Source organism: Carica papaya, chromosome 8 (genome assembly GCF_054855325.1).
Source record: "Carica papaya isolate Zhongbai chromosome 8, ASM5485532v1, whole genome shotgun sequence".
Classification (NCBI taxonomy): Eukaryota; Viridiplantae; Streptophyta; class Magnoliopsida; order Brassicales; family Caricaceae; genus Carica; species Carica papaya.
In genome coordinates this window covers 30792729-30812942 of record NC_142316.1, presented here as the reverse complement: position 1 = coordinate 30812942, position 20214 = coordinate 30792729, and the positions used below count along the sequence as shown (strand labels likewise).

The following is a 20214-nucleotide window of genomic DNA, read 5'->3' as shown; positions in this document are numbered from 1 at the left end:
ATTCAATTTGTAAAATTTTAATTATTTTATATAAAAAAAATATATCCCAAAAATAATTAGGTTGAAGTTAAAATATCACTTTTATTAAATGTCTATCATATTTCTCTTGCATTTTCATGTACAATATATTTAGTTAAAATTTAAATTAAATTTAATAATTTTTTAAATCCGCAATAATTTATAAACATTAGGCAAAACAAAAAAGTTATTGGCTTATTAACAAATATGTATAAAATATAATTTTACAAATTAAGTAATCATGTCCAATTGAAATGGGATTTTCTCTAATTTTTAGTTTAGTTTTCTTTTTCAACCTTAATTATCTACGATTTTTTATGGTATTTTTTTTTTTTTTTTAAATTTGGTTTAATTTTTTTTTTTTATTTCACGTTAAGCTATTAATACTTTTAAAAAAATAATATTTCAAATTTAATTTATTTAACTAAATTTAAATCAATATTTTCATACATATAAATACGTACAAAATGTAACTAAAGAATTAACAGTGTTATGTAAAGTAATTACTAAGCGTTGTATTATACCATAAATGGTGAATTTAAAAAGTAATAATAGAAGTCAAACGACGTGGTCAAACTGTAACTCGAACCGGATGAAGTAATGTTGAGGTCACATTCATAAGATATGTAGCATCATCTTCCTGCAAAATTCTTCGGGAAACCAAGAAAGAAACAGGATCATAAATCCAGCGCAGTAAAAGTCTAAAAGACACCAAAGCCCGGATAAGTTTCTTTAATCATTCTAAAAGTTCCTCCGATGAGAAAAGACCTGATTTGACTTTCAGTGGGTGGTTGATTCAAATTCCATCGTATGCCTCACGAAACAAAGACTTTTCTTCTATCTTTTGCTCTGTCGCTGTCCCCACTTACAACTAAGGATTTCAACTCTTCTTTCAATCCAAAATCACGGGTCTTTATCAAATGATTAGTCTGCGAGACACTGGAACTTTGTCTCATTTGACGGTATTCATATACATTATTCTTCGTTCTTCTATATGTGTGTGTGTGTGTTGTGTTTAAAAAAATGTGTGTGGATATGTTGTTGCTATGGTGAAAAATATTCTGGTTATAATCCGAGGGACTACTGTAAGAAAATGTGGATTTTTAAAAAAAAAAAATTATTGGGTCTTCGTTTTTGGTTGGTCTGCTGACTTCGAGTGCCAGTTGCCGTGTGTAGACTTTATTGCTTTTTCTCTTTTTCGTTCAGTCTTCGTCCTTTGGGGCAAATTTATTGAACGGCCACCTCTCAAATTCCTTAAAATTAGAATCTTTTGCTGAGCTTTCAAGCCAAATTTCTGAATACCCAACTTGCGAAGATTTGAGGTGAGTTTACCAGCTTAGCTATAATTGATTGCTTTGTCTGAAGCCCTTTTCGATTATTTATTTTTCTTTAGTTTAATATGGCTTAATTTACAATCATCTGGATGAAGATTTCTGCAAGATGCAAGTATGGTATTAATTTTTGTACTTGGGTTGAATCTTCTTATCGATTATTGTTGCGCAAAATCTGTATTTGTGAATTGGGTTTTACGAGAAGTAGAATTCTGGAAAGAACAAAATCGACGAGATTAATCTTTTGGCGGGCTTATTCGCTAAAGCTTTGTGGCATTTATTTATAGGTCCCAGTCGCTGTTCTGATTAATTTAGAACTAGGAAATGTTAATTATTACCAAATTATTTATCAGCTAATTTGGCGAATGTGACGAAGGAGAAATTTTACAATTTCTATTTAAAAGTTTTGTGTTTGACCGTGCTGATTGAGAATCTTTAATTATTTTTTGATATCATAAAATCCTCCTTACGTATAGAAGAGCTTTAATTCTTGGGTTCTCTCAGTTGTCAGCTTGCCAATATCTATTGCTTTTCTTCTAAAACTATGATTCTTCCCAGTATAAATACTCCTCATCTGGGTTGTTTGTTATGACATTCCATGGACTTTCTCCTATATGGATGTTTAATATTATTTCCATGGTTGAATATTTGGATGCTGTGTCTTTCTCCTTTGTTTTATTAGTCTTCCTTCTTGTTTGCATCTGAATCTGCAGCTGAGAATTAGTGAGAGTTAATTTGTCGCGGGCTATGAAGTGTTTCCGTTTCTCCATTGGAGACAAGAAAGATGAACCAAAGACCCCAAAGTCAGTTTCCCTACAATCTGCCAGTTCATTGTTCACTGACCGAGAAGTAGGGAGATCTGGGTCTGAATTAAATTCTCGGGATGTCTCAGGAACCAGCACAGAGTCAATGGAGCGGAATTCATTCCCTAATATGTCCCAAAGAACTAGTAATCTCCGAGTGTTTACTGTTTCAGAGCTCAAGTCAGCCACCAAGAATTTTAGCCGCTCTGTGATGCTTGGAGAAGGCGGGTTTGGGTGTGTCTTTAGGGGGTCTATTAAGAGTTTAGAAGATCCATCTCAAAAAATTGAAGTTGCCGTGAAACAACTTGGGAAAAGAGGGTTGCAGGTAAGACTTCTTTGATATACTTTTCTTATTTCATGGATAAAATTATGTCCTAGGTAGATGTTCAGTTGTTGTGGTCTTAGGGAATCTAGTTTTGGAAATATAGACTATCCTAAAGGTTTTAATCCAGGTACAACAGGTCTTATGGTGTCTTTTAGGCAAAAGATTGTCTCATCAAGATCAGATGTTTATATAAGATGACTTTGTATCTAATGTCATATCATTCATACTCCACTTGGTTCGAGGAACTGAATGATAATTGAATGAAATAGACCAAAGAACTTTCTTTCCACTTCAATGACTAGCCACATGCATGTCTATTTTTGTGAGTTAATTCTATTGGCTATAGACGATGTTTTGCATTCTAACTCAGAAAACACAGCATATGATAAATTTGTCAGGCTCTTCCTATGAAGATTCAGGATGGAAATAAAGTCATTTTCATTACTTGCAAATTTTGGACAAGCAGTTGATGTGCATATACACTATCGTTACGTCATACTTATAGCCTTCTTGAATATGTTCTTTCCTGCATATGGCCAAATTGCCCGTGTTTTATGTTTGGTTAATTATTTATATGCTTATTTTGGATGTGGGATGCTCTTTTTGGTTTACGGCATGGCTCTTCTGCTTATCTCATTTCTAGGCATTGGATTCCACCCTTTGGTTGGCAGGGTCACAAAGAATGGGTGACAGAAGTAGATGTTCTTGGGGTGGTTGAACATCCAAACCTTGTTAAACTAGTGGGTTACTGTGCTGAGGATGATGAAAGAGGAATGCAAAGACTTCTTGTATATGAATATATGCCTAACAGAAGCGTGGAGGACCATTTATCCCCTCGTTCAGAGACAACTCTTCCATGGGCTATGAGATTGAGAATAGCCCAAGATGCAGCTAGGGGATTAGCATACTTGCATGAAGAAATGGATTTTCAGGTATTTGCTATGGATTTCCCATCTAAAATGTTTTCCTTTTTGCTGTTGGCATCTCTCCCAAGCTATTAAGGTTGCATTGAGTTCTACCCTTCTTTCTGTGTAGATAATTTTCAGAGATTTCAAATCATCGAATATTCTTCTTGATGAGGAATGGAATGCAAAGCTATCAGATTTTGGATTGGCTAGATTGGGCCCTCAAGAAGGGTCAACTCATGTCTCAACAGCGGTAAATTCATGCATTATGATCTATTAAAGACTAATTGTTTTGCAATATCTTTTCCCCCTAACCCTATTTCATTTAGCTTAACCATATCTTTGGAATATATGCAAGATCATTTGGTTATCCTAAACTTTTCCATGTGAGTTTTTGAGAGTCCCTTACAACCGTTCACTTTATGAATACTGGGTACAAAATTGTTCTAGAGATTTGTTCATTTCTATAAATATATATGTACTGTCTGTGTGTGATTCGACTTTTATTTGTTGTTCAAAGTTGGAAATTTGATGGTATTTGGATTAGTTTTTTTTTTTTTGCATATTTTTGTAGTTAGTAATGAATTTTGCAAATAATTCTTGTGTAATATACTACATTATTATAGAGGTGGTCTTCTGTCGTCAACAGGGGTGGCTTCTCATATGACCAAGTGTGAGCAATTGCTTCTGCTTGATTTTGAAAAATAATCTAATATATATACATATATATGTAGTTTTTCAATAAAAGATGATTTTAAGCTTATAGTTTTAGTAATACTAATTTCATTATGCATAATAAATGATAACTTATAATCTTATTGGTTATAACGAAAGATATTTCACCCTATAATGATTTTGATAATGTTGATTCTATTAATCATCATTTTTGTCTGCGCCTTATTCACCCTACTACTACTAAAAGGTTTGAACTTTTCCCTTGTGCATCAAATCATGTGTGAAACAAATGACTGGTACAGTAAGAGTCCAACCTCACCCTTTATTTGACAAAAGCAAAAAGGTTAACAAAAGTCAATATGATGAGATGCAAGATGATTTAACGTATTATTTCTTTACATCTTTTCTTAACCACTTCACCTTTTCTCCACACATGTTTGGTGAAGCATAAGGCAGCTACTCCTGTTCATTTAAATTTAATATGTCTAACCATTCATGTTTATCAGGTTGTTGGAACCTTGGGATATGCAGCTCCTGAATATGTTCAGACTGGTCGTCTGACATCCAAGACCGATGTATGGAGCTACGGTGTCTTCCTTTATGAACTTATCACTGGGAGGCGCCCTCTAGATCGAAATCGTCCTAAGAGTGAGCAGCAACTCTTAGATTGGGTAAAGCCATATCTATCTGATGTGAAGAGATTTCGACTAATCTTGGATCCAAAGCTTGAAGGAAGATACCCTCTGAAGTCAGCCCAAAAGCTTGCAACCGTAGCCAACAGATGCTTAGTCAGAAATCCCAAGTCACGCCCAAAGATGAGCGAGGTGTTGGAAATGGTGGCTCGAATTGTTGAGGCATCAAAAGGAGTAGGTCCTCAACTTCCGGTGAGGAATGTGCCATCGAGGGAAGCTGCTGAGGACACCGAAACTAAAAACAAGAGAAGGAATTTAGACGACAGAAGTGGGGAAAGTGGTTGGCTTGCAAAAATGTGGAGATCAAAGCTTGTAAGGACATGTTGATTTGAACTTCACAACGAAATATCACTAGAATGAGCGGAAACTGCAGGAACTTCTTGTATGATACAGTATACAAACTGAGATTAACCATGTCTTCCTAGTAGTTGATATGAAAGCCTTCATTGTGAATTTGCTGTACAAAGCCTTAAACTAGGTTAAAAGATAGAAACTAGACCCGGTTCGCATTGGGATCGAGAGATGTCTATTTTTCTTTTTGGTTGGATCAAAGAGAAGGATATATAAGACCTGAGAGTTTTGTTGTCGAGTCAGTAAACTGTGCCCTTTGACAATCATTATTACTAAATCATGTTTTGTATTAAGGGATTTTCTTCCCTAATTTTACATTTAGTTGAAACGCCTCTGTAAACTTCTAAACTGAAGTAATTGAATTTTGATTGCTGAATCATTTCTCCATTTTTATTGATGAAGATACGTAATTGATAGTGATCTGCGAGCTTTTTCCAACTAAGAAGAAAACAAACTCTCCTAACTATTTTCAACTTTTTGCATGTATTGTGGAAAACATTGACTTGCGAGCTTAAAACACTGCTTAAAATAAGGGCGAACCCAGAGCAGGCAAGAACTAATCTAAAATTAATTAAATTTGATTTTACTTAAACGTTTTCATTTGAAAAATAATAGCTTTAATTTTACTTTTATGGGATGTTTGTTAACTTATTTTATTATTAAAATTTATTTTTTTTTTCAAAAAAAAAAAAAGCACATTACAATAATATTATTTTTTTATTGTAATTTGTTTTTTGAAGTTAAAAAAATTAAATTAAATTTTTATTCGTAATATAATAATAAACACGTTCGTATTTAACTCAAATAAATAGCAACATTTCATTTTCATACGACGTGGCACTTAGCGTGCAATTTGATATTACGTAGCGTTCATCACCTTAAATCTCCCGTCACCATCATCATATTATTATACGACTGCCGGTGCTATCAGAAACATCACACGAGCCGCAGGGCCCATTTATTCGCCACATATTATTATTTTATAACCCCCACCATTATTATTATTATTTGTTTTCTATATCTCTTAATTAAATATTGAGATTTACGATTTATTTATTTATTTTTTGTAATTCTAAATTATTTTGTATAAAATTTATACAATATTTTTAAATACATATTATCTGAATTAAAATTATCAATAAAGTTATCGTATCTAAATTATATATTCTTAACATTTATAATTGCAATAAATGTGAATTAATTTTGGCAAATAATTAAGTTCTATTTCTGTTTATTTCTTTTATAAAAAGATAATTATGAACTTTTTTTGTCTTACTTAGAGATAAAATATTTTTAAATTCATTTATAAATTAATTTAATTAGGAAATTAAATTTTTTTTTTTCCCCCTCTAAGCAACCTGTGAGTTGATTATAAAGTAAAGATTAAACCTAGAAAAATATTAGACGTAGCCAAAATCTAATAAAGAAGAAAGATAAAAGAGTAGGAAAAGGGAGAGAATGAGAATAGCACTTTTTTATTTGGGTGTATATTTATGATCTTTGATTTTATTTATTTATTTATTTTTTAATTTTTAAAACCATATAGTTAATGAAACTCAAAATAATATAACCATGTTACAACATGTTATCATGTAATTTACATATCCATAATTATGTTACCTTCTTTTAATTCATATAATTGATTATTTATTTTATTTTTAAATTTTGCTAAATAATTTATCAATCTAATATTTTATTTTAATATATTTTTTTTAAAAAAATATTTGATATTGTTTAGTAATTTCAGTTTGGATCTTTTACAAACATAGAAGGAAAATTATTAAAATAACAGTAAAATTTTTATTAAAAAAAATTAAAAGTGTAATTTCAAAAATCAGAAAGACTATTGTTTGGTATAAATAAATTTTATTTCTAAAAAATGAACAAACAAATAATTAATTTATTTACTGAATTAAAATAACAAATGAAGCTGCGCATATGGAACTGCGACTGCGACTTCGACTTCGAACTAAACGGCATGCGTAGCAATTACTTGAATCCCACCTCATGTGTCATGAGGAAATATGAAATTAATTATTTTATTCACAGAAAATAATAATTAATTTAAAAAATAAATCGTAACCCTAAGGTATGAGGAGAAGGCATTAATTCTGTAAGGTCACTTGGTTAGCCAGTGAAGGTGCGAGCCTGTTACGATTACACAACCACAGCCGCGAGATAACCTGATCCATGGCCCCGAACCAATCGTAGCCGTCCATTTATCATACAGTCAAACAAGTCAAATGTTCCCGTACAACACCTTAATTAATCAATTAATTAATTTGAAAAAAGAGCTCCAGAGAATGGAATTAACCGTTCAAGATTCAAGAATGGCCGCTTGGGCGAAAGCCCAATCGTGACCGTCCGACTCCAGATGTAACGGCCTCAATGCATTCTCTGTAAATTGAACTGCTCGACCTTTACCGGGCTGGCAACCGTATATAAATGCGTGAAATGCGCCTCGCAATTTTCTTCAAATTTTTCGTCGCTGCTCAATCGTTATCTTCTTCACTCGTGTATTCCATTTATTGTCCTTGCTTCTATTTGCTTTTGTAAAAAATTGCTCTAAAATTTTCGTTTTCATATTCGATCTTTCAGCAGCAAATAGTACGTGATCAGGTGAGTAATAAAATGGAATTTTGTAACTTCTTGCTTTTCGATTTACTTTCTTATTGCCAAAATTAGGTGACATAGCAGGTGAAATATTGGTTTATTTCGATACTTTGGGTATGTCTTTGCCATGTCTGATGAATCAAATATTGTGAAATTCGTAATTAGGAAAAAAAACAAGTATTCTGGGTTTCTTAATGCTGAAGTAGGCACGGACTTACTGTATGTTCTTGTGTTTGATTGAAGATGGCGTATTGTTTGATCGGAGCTTTAGTTTGTGCTTTTTATATCGTCTGTCGTGTTATTATCAATGATCTGGTATTGATGGGGCCAAATTTATAGCTTTATCTATTAGTTTTAGGTGAATATTTGCTCTCGTTGTAACACCTATAGGTGTTGTGCTCTAACAGAGGGCAGTATATGCGGTAGGTCTTCACGGTCTCCCATAGAAAACCTGATTTTAATAATTAAATGTAATTATCAGAGTTTATAAACAAGGTATTTGTTTCGGATAGTGTTAGCACCGAGTCAAACCTGTTCATGATCACTCTTCATTCAATTATTGTTTGACTGGGAATTTGGTTTGTTTGTGTTCAAATAGAATTCGAGCTTGTTCCTAAGCACGTTTATTTTAATGAGATAAATAAAATTCTACAAACTTGTAACTCAAAAGCTTGGTAGTGGGTTTTATTATATTTAACATATTAATCTTGTTTTTATACTTGCAAATATTTATACTTGTGTTCATTTTGTTGTTAATATGTGTTATGAGATATTTAATGCATTCCTATTATATATAATACTATCGATTTGTTTTATTAGAAAAACACAGATTTATCTAAAAAATACTCTTAATGAATTCAAACTCGGGCCTCTCAGCTATTCAACCCACTTGATTGTTAGCATCCTTCAGTTTTTGAAACTTGGACGTGAAAGGAAAAATCGTGGATTGTTCAAAATTTCTTCTCTGGGATTCTCTTTTGCTATTTAAGTATATTTATACGGGCCTAAGAAAATGCTTTCCATTTGGTTCAATTCCTACTAGCTATCTTATTCTTTCCCTCATATAATATTGACTTTAATGCTTAGAATCTATCATATTTTCATGTTTTAACCACTTTCACTTTGCACATTCACCTTAATATTTTTTGGGGTTGGTTCACAATACCTGCTTAGTTAGAGTTTCTAAATTTGGAGCTTACCATTTTAATTGCTATTCATGTGCAGGAGGAAAGTGGAGGTGGATATGTCAGGCTTTTCAGCAGTTGATTCTCAAACCTAATTTTATACTGTTTACAGATTGCAGATACCAACTTTGTTGACATTAGGGTGGTTCTTGTTTGTTCTTGGGAATATCTTCTTTGAACAAATGGTCATGTACGGGCAAGATAATAATTCAGATTTTCTTCAGTGGTTTCTTGGTTATGATCCTTGCTTTCCTTCTGGGTCGAATCTTGAGATAATACAGCATGATGCTAATGACATCTACCATGGACAGCGTTACAGAGGTTACGACGATGCAGAGTGTACTCATGTAGAAAATGATGAGATTATAGCACGGACTCTTCAAGAAGAGTTTTCACAGTTAGAAATTACTGAAAACTCTCAAAATTCATACACTGGAGAAGAGTATCTACAAGCATCCACTAACACGAACCATTGGCATGATCAGCCAACAGAGAACTATTATTCAGGTGATCACAAAATACTTCAACTCGTTGTTTTAATTCTTGTATATGTTACTCATTTATGTATATATTTTTCATCCTGATAATTTGTAGAATGGACAGGCCATGAACATGGCCAGGATGGCTATGAATATTCCGTGCCCTCCAGCTCATGCTCTAGCCCCAGTGACTCAGAAGAGAGTTCTTATCCTTTGGAGCTGACTGATGAAGATGTACTAGATGGTGAAGTGGGCAAGAGATTGAATCAAATGGTTCCAATTCCTGTAAGTTTTCTTTCCTTTTTTTTTTCAATTGCCAGCAGTGTCCCTAATTTACTATTTGGCATAATCAGGATAACTTACGCTCCACTTTTGTATTCGATTCTTTCTCTTCCTTAATAATATTTCTTCTCTTAAAAAAAAAAAAAAACTATTTGGTGTAATCACCATATATAAATATATGAATATATGAATTTCTTATGTACTACTTTGTCCTTTAGTTTTCGTAACCCTTTTCCATTTTTGGATGAAATATTTGAATAATGAGACAATCTAAGAAAATTCACTTAATTGAGCTTGGATAGAACTTTAATGCATTCTCTATTTCCATATGAATAAACCAATAGATTAATATTGGGAAAATGAAAAGCACGAGCATTGTAACTGGGTCTTTTTGAAAAATTAGGAAACTTGCACTTTAATTGAGCTTGAATAGAATTTTAATGCAATCTCTATATCTGTAAAAATAAACCAATAGATTTGTATTGGGAAAATGAAAAATACGATCATCATAACTGGGTGATCCTAAGAAACTAAGAAACTTGAACTAGCAAATTTATTTTTGAACATAGGAACTGAAAGCATCAAGCTTTACTTGTTGGTGCATGTTTCTTTTTGTTCACTTTCATTCTATTCCCTCATTGTCATATCTATTGTTCTATGAACATATAACTATTAATAATTGACATGTTCTGTGCAAACTTTACTATTTGAGTGGTTTGCATGCATGCATAATCATGAAATGTTATAAACACAGACCTGATTATTCAGGAGAGTATGCTAGATTTTAGTAAGAAGTTGTAAAATGTATGGTTCCTTTTTGTCATTGATTGATATATATATTAATATTATTTGTAAGGCTTTTTTATTAAGAGGGAGCATATATTAATAATTATGATGGTGCCCCTAGGTCCACCACAGCCTGAAAGTAGTGTGACTGCATACGGATGTTGAAGCCATGGCGTTTAGAACCATGGTACCCCTAGGCCCACAACAGCTTGAAAATGGTGTGAATGTAAATGATTGTTAAAGCTATGGTGTTTTGGTTCTAACTTCATGCATACATTCTGTGTTATTATTTCTGGCTGTACATATTGGAAAAAAAGAGATAAATGGAGAAAAGGTTGTCTCATTAAGTTTTGTTCTTATCCCATATCACTGACTTCCACGAATGGCTCATTTAATTGTTATTATACATGTGCAGCATATTCCGAGAATTAATGGGGAAATACCTTCAACTGATGAAGCAATGTCAGATCACGAGAGGCTGTTGAACCGGTAATATTTTTTATAGTCTTTTCTTAAATTCCTTTGAAGGAGCTAAATGTCTTCCATTATGAACAAGAAGACAAATCTTCAAATAGTTTTATATGGAGATATGTTTGTATTCTCTGGTCAGATAGGATGCATATATAATAAAAATCAGTAATTGTTACTATTTGGCAAGCTATTGGATGCTTCATTTACAAGACACTATACTTCAGTTTTCAACGTGAAGATACTACTGAATTACCTTTATTTTTTATGCTGGATTTTTTTGTCCAGGTTACAGTTATATGGTTTTGTTGAGAACAAAGTACAAGGAGATGGCAACTGTCAGGTATTCTGTTTATTCCCTGTCATCTTTATGTTTATGCATCTTATCTCAAGCACACATCGACACCAGGGATTGCTTTTTCATTGTGGATCATTATTGACTCACTTAATAACCATCATTTTCCCAGTTCCGCGCATTATCAGATCAGTTGTACAGCACTCCTGAGCATCACAAACTTGTCAGAAGAAAAGTTGTAAATCAGGTCCATTCTCTTAGATATGGTCTACTAGTTTCAGTTCTAGCTTAGAAGTTTATTGTGTTTGTTTGGTTATATTCTTATTATATGGTTACGATTTTGATTTCTTTGCTACAATGGTTTCTTGTCATCAGCTTAAGTCTCATCCTGACATATACAAAGAATACGTTCCCATGGATTATGCTGACTATTTGAAGATGATGTCCAAGTATTTTCTGAATCACATCATTTTTCTCATTTCCCTTTAAAATATTTGCGAGAGAAGTAACCATGTTGATCTCTTTATGAATGGAAACAGGAACGGTGAGTGGGGGGATCATGTAACATTGCAAGCTGCTGCAGATTCGGTATGGATCACATATGAACAATATCCTCTTTTTTTATCCAATACTGTTGAGCTTTATTTTTCTTGTTTGTTGTATTATGGTGTTGAAAGTTGAAAGGCAGTGTAAATGTTAATTCGTTGATATGTATCTTCTGATTTTTTGCTTGTATACCACAACAAAGAGTATCTCCTGATTTTTTGCTTGTATACCACAATAAAGAAATTATTTTATGTAACAAGTATAAGCTGATGTAGTATCCCCTTCTTTTATAATTTAACAAAATATTGAGGTGACAAATGCAATTTATGGGTCAGATAAAATGAGTTTAACATTAATAGTGAAAGAAGACGCAACATCAGCATATATCTCTTGGACATCATAATTTCTCTCATAGGTGAGTTGGGAACTTGTTTGTCAATTAATTATTATTATGTGAAAAGCAATTTATGTCACAGCCTAAAAGGTGCACAACTTTCTTATTGGCATTTAGAAGTAGAATTTTGAGATGTATGAAATGTTTTTGTGTGATCAATATGATCTTGAACTTTTTGGAAGCAATTTTGTCAATGGCTCACTTGCGACTATTCTCTTGCAGTATGGTGTGAAAATAGTAGTTATGACTTCATTTAAGGACACCTATTACATTGAAATTCTTCCTAATGTCAAGAAGTCGAAAGGAGGTAAGACAGTTCTTTATTTTAAGAACTAAGACTTTATTCTGCTTTTCTCTATGTTAGCTCTTTTCCCCCTTCTTGATAAAGGTAAATGAAGGACTTTTAGCTTTTCTGTTTTTTGGATAGCTTCTTGATCTTGCATTACTACTTTTTTTCCTGTGAAGGATGAAGAATGTTGGTTATATAGATTTGACTTATTCAGTTTTTTAATTGGTTTTTCTAATTAGCAAAGTAATTTCGGCGATTCAGTTAAATATCAATCCTTTCTGCTGATAGTTTATAGCTCCTAATAATCTTTGCATGTTTGTGTATCCAGAATTTTATGTTGTCTTTTAATTTGTTTTAAAAGATTTCTCTTCCCTTATAATGACAAGCAATATAAAAGATTTATACTTGTTAGAAACAACTTTGCGGCATGATTATTTTAATAGTTGCTACTTGTTCTGGAATCTTCACTTTTCCACTCTCAATGGATTCAATTGTAAATCATATATGTGGATTACACTTTTCCCTGGCTTGTACATTTTTTTTTTTTGTTGAAGAAGAAAGTTAAACTTTAATTGTTTGGGTATCACATTATGTCATCATTTTTTAAGCTTATAATCTATTCATTGCAGTTATTTTCTTGAGTTTTTGGGCTGAGGTGCACTACAATTCTATCTATTTTCAAGGAGGTAACAAGAACCATCTTCTACTTCTCTTTTTCTTTCTTTCATTGCAAAATTTTACTTTGCAAAATGTTGGTAGAGTCTTAGTAAATGCAAATGAAACACTAACATTCAATAGAGCTGTAGTCATATTTTTCACTACTTTTTCAAGATGGCTTTGATCTAATAGTTTATTGTGTGGTTCAGATATCCCCTCAAGTGATTTAACAAAGAAAAAGAAATGGTGGATTTTTGGGAATTAGAACCTGACATCTCTGGCTGGATACTCCTCCCTCTTCTTGCTGCTGCTGCTAGCTGATTTACTTGTATATAACAAGATGTGAATGTGGTGAAAAGAACACCCTGCGTTCTTATATTCAATTTTTTTTACGAGCCTACAACATTTCAGTTACTAGTTTATTTAAAAAAATCCTCTGATATATAGTCATTATTTTCTTCTCATTCTGTCATCTTACTGTTATACCATAAGGTTAATGATCTGCTTCCTTATAGTTAGTTAATACATGAATGTAATTAAACAGTATTGTCATTGACATTGTCATTTCTCTACTTTATTGCACTTGTTGTAGTGTAACGCAGTGGAAAATCTGGTGATTTAGTGTCTGGATCAATGACAAGTTTCATGCCTTATGCTGTGTGAAAATAGGCAAGAATTAGTAAAAATCTCGTGATCTGTCCGTTCAGTTCTTATTTTGTTTTCATCACATTCTTACAGTAATGTTCTATCGGTAGAACAGATATTTTATTTTTTAGGTAGATATTTTGGAATTAGAAATAGCTTTGAGTTAAAATTATATTATTATTTATCACTTAAACTAATATAAAATTAATTGTAAATTATGGAACGATGAAATGAGAATTTGGGCAAAATACAGAAAGCTTCATCTTCAATAAATTTCTGAATTCAACCATGCTTAACCGCGCAAATTTCCTGAAAATTTTTCCCCCTTTGATAAAGCGCTCTGTTGTTGGAACCTTTTGAGTTTTAATGTTGAAAGCAGCTTCAATTTTTTTTTTTTTTTTTTAATCAGACAAAAAAAAGGCAACAAGTTTTTTGGCCTCAACAGATTTATCACCTTTTCATGGAGATGCATCAATGGTGGGTCCTGTTTGTTCTTGCTTTTTAAAACTTAAAAGTCACTGTTTCATGGTCCACAGAAAGCAAGCCATGAAAAAAGAGAGTGAAAACTACATTTGAGTTTCTGCGAGCAATTTACATTTCGTCATCCTCTTCATTCAGAAACACAAACCATCATACATACATACACCACCACAAGATTTCATCATCCTCTTCGTTCAGAAGCACAAACCGCCATAGATACATACACCACCATAAGGAAGGAGAATGAGGAAGAAGATGATGGAATTACATTATGCCCACAATACAAACACCCTAAACGACATGCTAACACTCATTATCACGGTCTGTATACCCGCAGAGCTATAGGATATATCTAATCCTTGTTTACCTATTGATGCTCATGGTGATCTTCAAGTACTCCCTGCTGCTGCCTCTGCTTATCATCGGTCTCCTCGTCCTCTTCCGCTGCAGCCGCTGTCACCGGCTGCAACAACAACGCCGTGAACGGCATGTGCCTGAACCCGTTCCCCGCCGTAGTCGAATACTGCAAACCCACCGGTTGACACAGGTCCAGCCGACAGCTCGGTGGCGGTCCCATCGTGAATATCCCCTGAGCTCCTCCGACACCCACTGGATGCACTCGACAAGACACCGAGGACGGCGAAGATGAGAGCGGAGCAGGCCCAGCGGATGAGGAAACTTGGGCAGCGGGGACGGTGCCGGAGCCTGTGGCGGCGATGATTGAGGGCTCAGCTTGGCGAAGTAGCCACTCGATGGTCTCACCGTCGGATCGGTGGCCGAGCTCTCTAGTCAATTGAAAGATACGAGCAGCGCACAGAGCAGGCATCCGGACCCGCCGCCCCCGGCCGTTTACCTTGGTGTGGCGGTCTCTGGATGAGGATGATGCGGATTTACGAGGTACAACCGGCGACGACTCATTCAGTGAGTTGAGGTTGGAGTTGTGGTGGTGGTTGTGTTCAGTGGAGGAGAAATCGTTGAGCACCATTTCTGAGCCCATTTATCGACCAGTAGCAACAGGATAGTAGCAGGGTTTTGGAAACGGAAGAGGAGCAGATATGGAGGAGAGAGAATCTAGGATTTCTTTTTGACACTCAGAGAATCTAGGGTTTGTAAAAATGGAGAAGAAGCGAACTGAGCGTTGGGGGATTCTATTGACCCCACAAAGTAAAGGGTCCCATGATCACCTTTCATATATAAGTGGGTCCCGGCCCATCCCCCAAACGGTGGTAAGTCGGTCCCACCGTTATGATCGACTTAAGAGTATGTTGCTGGCCCTACTGGATGTCTGTTGGCTGTGCCGGTTCTGTCTACGTGGGCCCCTTGTTTAGGTTTCTCCGTGAGGTGAGAAACGTTGGATCCTTGAAAATCCATCACCATCACCATTTCGTTCAACCGTAGCTACAGCTTCGATTCATCTATCCAGTTTTTTTAAGCGCTATCCATTAAAAATTATTTTTATTATTGAAGAAATCTTGGTTTTGTATATATAATTTGAATTAGAACTAATTAAGTTATAATTTTACATTTACATGCGATGTAATATTCGAGTCCGAAATTTAATTTGAAATTAATTTTAATATAAAAAAGTATATAAAGATTTATTTTTTAAATTAATAAATTTTAATTTAATATAAAATTATAGAAAAAATAGATTGAGAATGAAATTGAAAATAATTTTAAAAAATATATTAAAATTTAGGTTCGGATGATATTTTAAAAAAAAATCAGAAACTGAAGGTCATAACGCAATTAAAAAAAATTACGTCACGTATGACTGCTCAGTCAGCAGTCTCGATGAACCAAAATGCGATATGTGGCAAGGCACGCTGATTCGGTGCCATGCGGGAGGCTACGCTGGTGATCCGCGTGCTCCACAATCGGACGACCCGAAAACATTCCTGCACGCGTGAACGGTTCAAATCTGTTCTCTCTTCAGGCGCGATCAAACGGTCGTGATTAAACGTGATAAACGGTTTAGATTTGTTCTCTCTTTAAATGCAATCGGACGGTAGAGATCAAATCGCAATTAACAATTCATATTCATTTTTTCTTTAAATACGATCGGAGGTCGAGATCAAACGCAATGAATTGTTCAAATTAACGCGAGATATGTATAAATATTTTACATCACACCGAACTCAAACCTTAGCCGCCAGCCTCCCGTCGGAGAAGAAGAGCCAGTTGCCGAAGAAGGGAACCGAACGCCAGCCGTCGCCGCGCTAAAGCCACCTCCAATAACAAAAAAAGATAAAAATTCTCATATCTACTTGGAATTTGATTTCAAGCACCCTCATGGCCAAATTGGAGCAAAAAGAATGACAGATGTGCTGAAAACTGCAGGTAAAGCCCGGCGGCTCCGTCGCAAGCAAAACCCACAACATCCTCCGATGAGCCCCTTTTCGTTTTCTGTTTCGTGCGATTTTTTCACTATTGTGTTCACCCTTCTGTTTTTTACAGAATGACTGAAGAAAAACACCCAACCGCGAAGGTGAACCGGCAGAGTCACCGCATTGGAAAATTCTACCACTTGTAGGTTTTCGTTTTTTTTTTTTTTTTCGGGCCAACTGAAACCCTCTAACGTGTTTTTTTATAGTGATTGGTATAAAATCGATCGAAACTAGCCAAAACTAACCGAAAACGACCAACCCCAGGTAAACCGCCATTATGGGCAGCGGTGCCGCTGTGTCGAAATCCCGAAATTGGCCAGAAAAAGTTTTTTTACCGATTTTGAATTTTTGAAGTATTTTTAGGTATGTGAATCATTTTTAATCTCCGTATAAACAATCAGGAAACCTAGGGACTGTCAGTAAGCGCAATAGAAAGTTCGATATTTCGGACACCGATTCGGGTAAGAATCCATCACCTTATTCTCTGTTATGGGATTGAAGCTTAATAATTGATAGTATGATATTTTGTGTAATTTAGAAAACTTTGAGAATAATTATAGAATAATAACAGTAGTTATTTATTTGTCATATTTAACTGATTGTTGAATTTACAGCTTTAAATACATGATGATATACTCGAATTGTTAAATGATTTAGTTGTGCTTCATTGATATATATATATATATTACTTGTCTTGCGTAATTTACAATTGATTTGTGAAATTAAAAATTAATATGCAAACGAGAAATTATTTGGTCATGTGAATTAATGAATAACAACCTTACTAGATATCTTAAGAGATTGTGGACAAACCGGGTACATAGGGAACTCTGCCGTGAACGTTACCTCATACCGGATAAGGTATCGAAAAATAGTATTTTTAGCGCTCATACTGGATGGAGTTTAGGGACGGCCCGATTTACTCTCATATCGGACGAGGGTATTGAGGGATTGTATTTTGGCGCTCATACCGAATGTGGTATGGAGATGGCTGGTTAGTTGATAATGTTGGATATTGATTTACGCGTAATGGGATATCCCTATGAGCTTCTAGAAATATCAGTAGACAAATAAAAATAGAAAATTATTGTTCTTGCTCACTTAAATATGATATTAGAATGTTATTTGAGTTATTATCTTTATAGGTCGATTTTAAAAATCTCATAACAATAAATATATGCAATAAATGATTTTTCTTATGATAAATGTATTTACTTAAATCAAGAGTTCTATTAGTTATTTTTATGATTTTTACCAATCTTCAGTTTCTGTATCAATGAGTAATGTGATATTCTTACTGAGTTAGTGTATCTCATCATTTCATTAACTATTTTAGATCAAGAGAATTAAGACTCAAATTTCGATCAACAAGAGGGTTGTGAATAGTTTATCACCCAGATTTTCTTCAAAAGGTAGTGACAGTCGTCTTAGAATACTTAATATATTACTTTTTATTTATTTATTTGATTTTTGTTTATTCTTTTAGAAAAGACATTCTTATAACTCTATTAGACATTTTAAATTATTGTGTAAGAAATGTAAACTCTAAACTCTATTATTTCACTTTTACAATTAATTTATGATTTTTTTTTTAAATTTCGAATCTTTACATGTGAAATAAAATATAGGTATAGAATTAGACATGTAGGAAAATATCTTTAATAGCTTATATTCTTTGAGAAATATTAGGTATTATTTAATTTTTAAATATAATTTTTTTTGTAAAATAATATAAATAAAATTTATATGTTTTTACTAAATTAATTGTATTGACAGTGTAATAGTAATAGCTTATATTCTTTGAGAAATATTAGGTATTATTTAATTTTTAAATATAATTTTTTTTTTATAAAATAATATAAATAAAATTTATATGTTTTTACTAAATTAATTGTATTGACAGTGTAATAGTTATTTATCAAGAATTGAATAATATCGTGATGAAATTACAATTTGATTATAATATTTTGTTTTAGATAAGTAACAACTAATTACTAATCATTATAATATCAAAGTTCTAAAGGAAACATTTATAATTAATTAATATTAGAAACTCAATTAAATATTCACCACCTTTTTACTGTCTGCTGATGAAGAAGCAGCAACTTGATAACGAGGGAGGGATTATTAGTTAAGCGCAGCGGAGCACGACTAGAGGAAAAACAGTTATAGGTACAGAAACGTCACCGTTTTGGTGATGAATACGGTGGAATTATTTTCCGCGAAGAACCGAGATTTGATGAAGATAGGAGATCACGGATGTCAAAAACATAATACATGGTTCAAAGGTGATTAATTCAACATATATAGATATAATATAATATATATACAATATGCATAGATATAAAGCAATTAAACTATATAACAGGTATAATTATTTCTGTTACAAATTAAAAATTTCCCTCGCCAATTCGACAATCCTTTCTGATCATAATCTGGTTTTTTGGCTGGCTAATTAAAATAACAAGTAAAAAATAATTTAAAAAAAAATTACGGAAGAACAAAATCCTGTCATCTACAATAAGTTTACTAAGAGAGTTATATATCCATAGATTGACATGAACTGGAACTGGCCTGCCGTGATCGTACAATCAATTGATTCATTTCTGATCAGGCGTTTTGAGGACTCCGCTAATCAAACGACGCCCATCGGATCTTCTGACGTCCCCCCTTCTTGCTAGAACCTGGTGAGCTCTCCATTGTACTCCCATGGCCGCTCTTTTTACTTTCAGATTCATAAGTGGCAGCCTGTAATTTCATACCAGAATCACGAGTCGGCTCCGACGGAGAGGAGGTGGAGGAGGAAGGACATGATAGCCTACGCAGCCTCCCCCTAAACATATCAACCTTTCGCATGGCTTCCTCGAGCTTTTTCACCTTTGATGTCTTTTGCCGCCATTCTTTATCATCATCATCATCATTATAATCGTCTTTGCCATGATCATTGCTGTTCTTTTTTCCTGCGGCTGAATAATCATCGGACTCCGGGGGGGTCGGACATACCTCGTCTTCCCAAATCCGGCACTTGTGCAGTTTCACGTACTTCATCTCTACAATCTTGAAATTTGTCTGGGTTTTTATTAGTTATTCTTGATCTGTAAGGTCTGCAACATTGGGATATACGTATATTAGAATTATATATACGGATTATTTGGTTTGACAGCGAAAGTTTGTTTTTTTTCTTTTAATTATTTGCATGAAAATGAATGCTCATCCAATGAATGGAAATGGTGGAGTTGGCTTGGAAGTTGATAGAATTGTAGTGTCTGTATATATATATATATATATATATTTATATATTTGAGCGGTGGTGCTTGTAGGCCAACGATGCCAACTTTGACCAGCCTTAATTAAGCACCTAAAGATTTTCACACAAGAATATTCGCCATTTGTCTTTTCTAATTTTTTTTTTTTAAATTCACATAGGATTTGTAGAATTTTTAATTCAAAAAATAACAAAGTTTAACGTGTAATGTAAAAAATGATTAAATCTTTATAGAAAATTATAAAAACAAAATTTAAATAGTTTTTTCTTTAGTTGGATTCTGTTTATAAATTTGCTATTTATTTCAAAATTAATATTTATATTCTTCTTCACAAAAAGAATTA

General features: G+C 33.6%; 3 protein-coding genes across 9 annotated transcripts; 2 read left to right on the top strand and 1 right to left on the bottom strand.

The window, feature by feature from the left end:
• The first annotated feature begins 709 nt into the window (after positions 1-709).
• LOC110822738 (serine/threonine-protein kinase PCRK1-like) lies at positions 710-5476 on the top strand. 6 transcript variants are annotated; one of them, XM_088209296.1, is made up of 6 exons: positions 962-980; positions 2063-2152; positions 2242-2477; positions 3149-3409; positions 3513-3635; positions 4564-5476. In XM_088209296.1, the coding sequence occupies exons 2-6, from the start codon at positions 2134-2136 to the stop codon at positions 5074-5076; spliced, it is 1152 nt and encodes a 383-aa protein (XP_088065422.1). In that variant the 5' UTR covers positions 962-980; positions 2063-2133; the 3' UTR covers positions 5077-5476. The 6 variants fall into 6 exon arrangements, with proteins under 6 accessions (XP_088065421.1, XP_088065422.1, XP_021908614.1 ...); XM_022052922.2 differs by lacking the exon at positions 962-980 and adding an exon at positions 1024-1340; XM_088209295.1 differs by having other exon boundaries at positions 710-980; positions 2063-2477.
• A 3467-nt stretch (positions 5477-8943) lies between these two features.
• LOC110822884 (Cysteine proteinases superfamily protein) lies at positions 8944-13557 on the top strand. Of its 2 annotated transcripts, none has more exons than XM_088209394.1 (10): positions 8944-9404; positions 9501-9661; positions 10860-10933; positions 11201-11255; positions 11380-11454; positions 11583-11656; positions 11747-11795; positions 12370-12454; positions 13066-13122; positions 13303-13557. In XM_088209394.1, exons 1-10 carry the CDS (start codon positions 9080-9082, stop codon positions 13356-13358), a joined length of 1011 nt encoding a protein of 336 aa, XP_088065520.1. In that variant the 5' UTR covers positions 8944-9079; the 3' UTR covers positions 13359-13557. The 2 variants fall into 2 exon arrangements, with proteins under 2 accessions (XP_088065520.1, XP_088065518.1); XM_088209392.1 differs by having other exon boundaries at positions 9492-9661.
• Positions 13558-14353: 796 nt separating this feature from the next.
• Positions 14354-15359, bottom strand: LOC110822798 (transcription factor TCP11-like). Its single transcript, XM_022053013.2, has one exon. It carries the CDS (start codon positions 15213-15215, stop codon positions 14586-14588), a length of 630 nt encoding a protein of 209 aa, XP_021908705.1. The 5' UTR covers positions 15216-15359; the 3' UTR covers positions 14354-14585.
• Positions 15360-20214: the final 4855 nt, after the last annotated feature.

Bases quoted from the DNA above. Each gene is read 5' to 3' on its own strand.
- LOC110822798 (XM_022053013.2), bottom strand. From the start codon at position 15,215: ATGGGCTCAGAAATGGTGCTCAACGATTTCTCCTCCACTGAACACAAC.
- LOC110822738 (XM_088209295.1), top strand. From the start codon at position 2,097: ATGAAGTGTTTCCGTTTCTCCATTGGAGACAAGAAAGATGAACCAAAG. The intron at 2,478-3,148 runs GTAAGACTTCTT...TTTGGTTGGCAG, and splicing joins TTGGGAAAAGAGGGTTGCAG to GGTCACAAAGAATGGGTGAC. The intron at 3,636-4,563 runs GTAAATTCATGC...CATGTTTATCAG, and splicing joins CAACTCATGTCTCAACAGCG to GTTGTTGGAACCTTGGGATA.
- LOC110822884 (XM_088209392.1), top strand. From the start codon at position 9,080: ATGGTCATGTACGGGCAAGATAATAATTCAGATTTTCTTCAGTGGTTT. The intron at 9,405-9,491 runs GTGATCACAAAA...GATAATTTGTAG, and splicing joins AACAGAGAACTATTATTCAG to AATGGACAGGCCATGAACAT. The intron at 13,123-13,302 runs GTAACAAGAACC...TGTGTGGTTCAG, and splicing joins TTCTATCTATTTTCAAGGAG to ATATCCCCTCAAGTGATTTA.